This window comes from Mixophyes fleayi, chromosome 12, assembly GCF_038048845.1.
Source record: "Mixophyes fleayi isolate aMixFle1 chromosome 12, aMixFle1.hap1, whole genome shotgun sequence".
NCBI classification, from domain to species: Eukaryota; Metazoa; Chordata; class Amphibia; order Anura; family Limnodynastidae; genus Mixophyes; species Mixophyes fleayi.
In genome coordinates, this window is record NC_134413.1 from 83290284 (window position 1) to 83293839 (window position 3556).

Below are 3556 nucleotides of genomic sequence, written 5' to 3' on the forward strand. Positions count from 1 at the left end.
TAAGGGTCAATACAGAGAACTTTCATGGAAACTTTTTACCCCAAGGACTATACACAGGACACGCGGTCACTCCCTAAGGTTAGAGGAGAGGAAATTTCCAATTCAGCAAAGGAAGGGGTTCTTTACAGTAAGGGCAGTCAAGATATTGAATTCACTGCCAGGGAAGGTTGTGATGGCAGATTCAATAGATATGTTTAAGAAAGGGTTAGACAATTTTTTTGTGGAAAAGTGTATCCAGGGATACGACCGTTAATTAAAAGGAGGATAGTTGTAGATAAAGGGGAAAAATAGGACTGCAATATGGGGTCTGGTTAGATTTTCACAATTGAAACAGATTGGCTGTTGCTTACTGTGGATCTCCAACGATCCCTCATTTATATTTGAAATTGATCCAAATAGGTTAAACTTGATGGACTGGTGTCTTTCTTTTTTTTTTTTTTTTTTTTCAACCTCATCAACTATGTTACTATGTTCTTTATCTGCTGATCTGACCCTGCTCTGCCCTTATACTTTACTTTGTGTTGTTGCCCATCTGTGCCCTGCTCCATTCTCCTCATCTGCTCTGTGCAAGGACGTGAGACCTAAGAGTAGTGTAAACCCATATGCAGTGCTGCTAATTTAACCCACGATTACTCTACTTTTGAAGCTCTAGTGTTTGTGTCTGTAAGCAGAGTCTAGCTGGACAATGTAATTGGCTAATGAGGCGTCTTATCCCAGGATGCTGGCTGGTCAGTGTCTGCATTTTGGCTGGAGATGTCCAATCTGGCTACAATCTACGTGTCACTGTGGCTGGGTCTATGCAGTGTGCTTGGTAATGCACATTTATAATTATCATGAAGTGTTTGGAATTTGCAAATTGAAACTAAACAGGTGGAAACTTAGTATGGTAATGTTGTCATTATAATCAGTTAATCAATGTAAAATAAGATGTCTATTTCCATACATTTATTCTATTTCCAACAGATGGATGCAAACTCAGAGGGGAAATTCATTGTATCTGCAGATTGTGTAATAGAAGATAACATCACACAAGATTCTCCAGGAGGAAACCCCAGTACCCTAAATTTACATCCAATGTACAGAGCAGATAAACCATCTGATCCCTCTAATCATGAGGAATATTCTCCTGATAACATGGATATTGTTACACATAGTACAGCTCAAGCAGATGATAAAGTAATTATATGTTCTAAGGATAAGAAACTCTTCATGGTTAAATTATCTCTTTGTAAATATCAGACTGCTCACACAGGTGAGAAACCATTTACATGTTCTGAGTGTGGGAAATGTTTTGCACAGAAATCAAATCTTGCTCAACATCGGAGTACTCACACATGCGAGAAACCGTTTTTATGTTCTGAGTGTGGGAAATGTTTTACATATCAATCAAAACTTATTACACATCAGATGATTCACACAGGTGCAAAACCATTTACATGTTTTGAGTGTGGTAAATCTTTTACACATAAATCAAATCTTAATGGACATCAGAGAACTCACACTGGTGAGAAATCATTTCCATGTTCTGAGTGTGAGAAATATTATTCAAGCAAATCAAAACTTATTAACCATCTGAGAACTCACACAGGTGAAAAACCGTTTACATGTTCTGAATGTGAGAAATGTTTTACACATAAATCACATCTTGTTGAACATCAGAGAATTCACACAGGTGAGAAACCGTTTCCATGTTCTGAATGTGAAAAATCATTTATAAAAAAATCACATCTTATTATACATCAGAGAACTCACACAGGGGCGAAACCATTTCCATGTTCTGAATGTGAAAAATGGTTTACAAAGAAATCAAACCTTAATATACATCAGAAAACTCACACAGGTGAGAAAACATTTACAAGTTCTGAGTGTGGGAAGTCATTTACACAGACATTAAAACTTGTTGAGCATTAGAAAACCCACACAGGAGGAGAGTAATTGAATATGTAACACGTGTGCTGTGATACTCCTAATATTGTAAAATCAGCCGATTGTATTAATCTAAATAAAAAAATATTACTGTGACTGTATGTGTGTATGTATACAATATGTGTGTGTGTATGTATATATGTGTGTGTGTGTGTATATGTGTGTATGTATATGTGTGTATGTATATATACACAAGTTAACCCGTGCATGATACTCATGCATTCTAGTCAAATCAAGCTACTTAAGGTGTTAAAAAGGTTCTTGTCGGGGCGTGGCCTGACTGCCATACAGAGCGGACGTGTTCTATCTGAGCTCCGCTCACCCACCCTAAATATCTTCTTATATTAGCGGTTTTCCCCAAAGTAACACTCACTAAACAGCGCCATAAAAGTCATTAAGCTCTGGGCTGAGTAACTGGGGTCTCTTAAGCCCAAACGTGTAGCCTGGCCAGGTGTTTTGAGGACGCAGAGACCCGCTCAGTGTGCGCCGCAGATCGCCCTGATCCGCCTGGAGGCGTCAAGCTGCTGTACCCAAACACACGCTGGATGCTGTGGAAGCTGCAGACTGTGATACAATCAACCCAGGGGACGCAGCATCAGGAAATATAGAGGTGAGGCAGCGCGGGGGGAGACACGAGAACGGGCAGTGTCTGCCTATTCTAAATACCTGCATGAGCTGTGAGGATGTCTGCGCTGACGAGCGGCTGCCCAGCGGTGGATCCCCTCGCTTTCCCTGGATCCCGGTGTGAGGATTGAGTGACCGGATGTCACTGGCGCCATTACCACCTTCACTTCCGTTACTGGAGCCAGTGCAGTGTCTGCTGGGAAGCCCTCCGGGGCTCACAGAGAAACCCCTATCCAGTCTACCTAGGTGGCCCAGCGGTGCCCGATTATTGCAGCTCCCTAAACACATACCAGGTTTGCACAACATCATCCAGTGCTGAAAACCCTCACTGTTATTGTGCCTCTCAAGAAAAAAATTTTCAGGGTCTGAAATATCGCACCTAAAGTGAGGCTTTTTGTCTTTACCGAGCAGTTTACACACTGAAAGTTAGTCTTTGCTGCCACCTTGTGGCGTTTTTGTGCTACTACATCTGTAAAGGAAAAAATTACAAAGAGTTGGTGCTGCCATCTTGTGGCTATATCATACATTATACTCTCCACAAGTCTTATCCGGTGCCCTACTGCCATCTAGTGGCCAACTGGGGTAGGTCATAAATTTGGCCATCTAGACTTTCTCCAACACAGTTTGTTGCCCTCTGAAGCTATCTCGGGACGTTATACATATTCTACTGCTCTCGGACGAGAGGAACGAAGATTTATCATCCTCTACTGCTAACTCAAAAATTGCAACTGAGGGGCGTGACCTGACAGCCATAACGCACGGCCGGATTACTGGAGAGCTCCTCAGCTCCAGAGCAAAAACCCGGGTGTGGTGACGGTGAATAGCGGGACACTGGAGCATATACTACCCCTCTACTTAACTGTCCCACAACTTACTATGTCCACTTAACCCACACGGGTCTGTCCCTCGCCCGTCTGCCTCATACTCAACAATAGCAAACGGTTTCCCAGAGATTCTGCACTCAACATGAATAAACCTACGGGTAAAGGCCGCAAAGGCGCACCAG

The 3556-nt window shown here is 42.2% G+C and overlaps 1 protein-coding gene across 1 annotated transcript; it reads left to right on the forward strand.

Annotated features, from left to right (window-relative positions):
- Positions 1-963: 963 nt before the first annotated feature.
- Positions 964-2022, forward strand: LOC142108406 (uncharacterized). Its single transcript, XM_075192028.1, has one exon. It carries the CDS (start codon positions 964-966, stop codon positions 1909-1911), a length of 948 nt encoding a protein of 315 aa, XP_075048129.1. The 3' UTR covers positions 1912-2022.
- Positions 2023-3556: the final 1534 nt, after the last annotated feature.

Bases quoted from the DNA above. Each gene is read 5' to 3' on its own strand.
- LOC142108406 (XM_075192028.1), top strand. From the start codon at position 964: ATGGATGCAAACTCAGAGGGGAAATTCATTGTATCTGCAGATTGTGTA.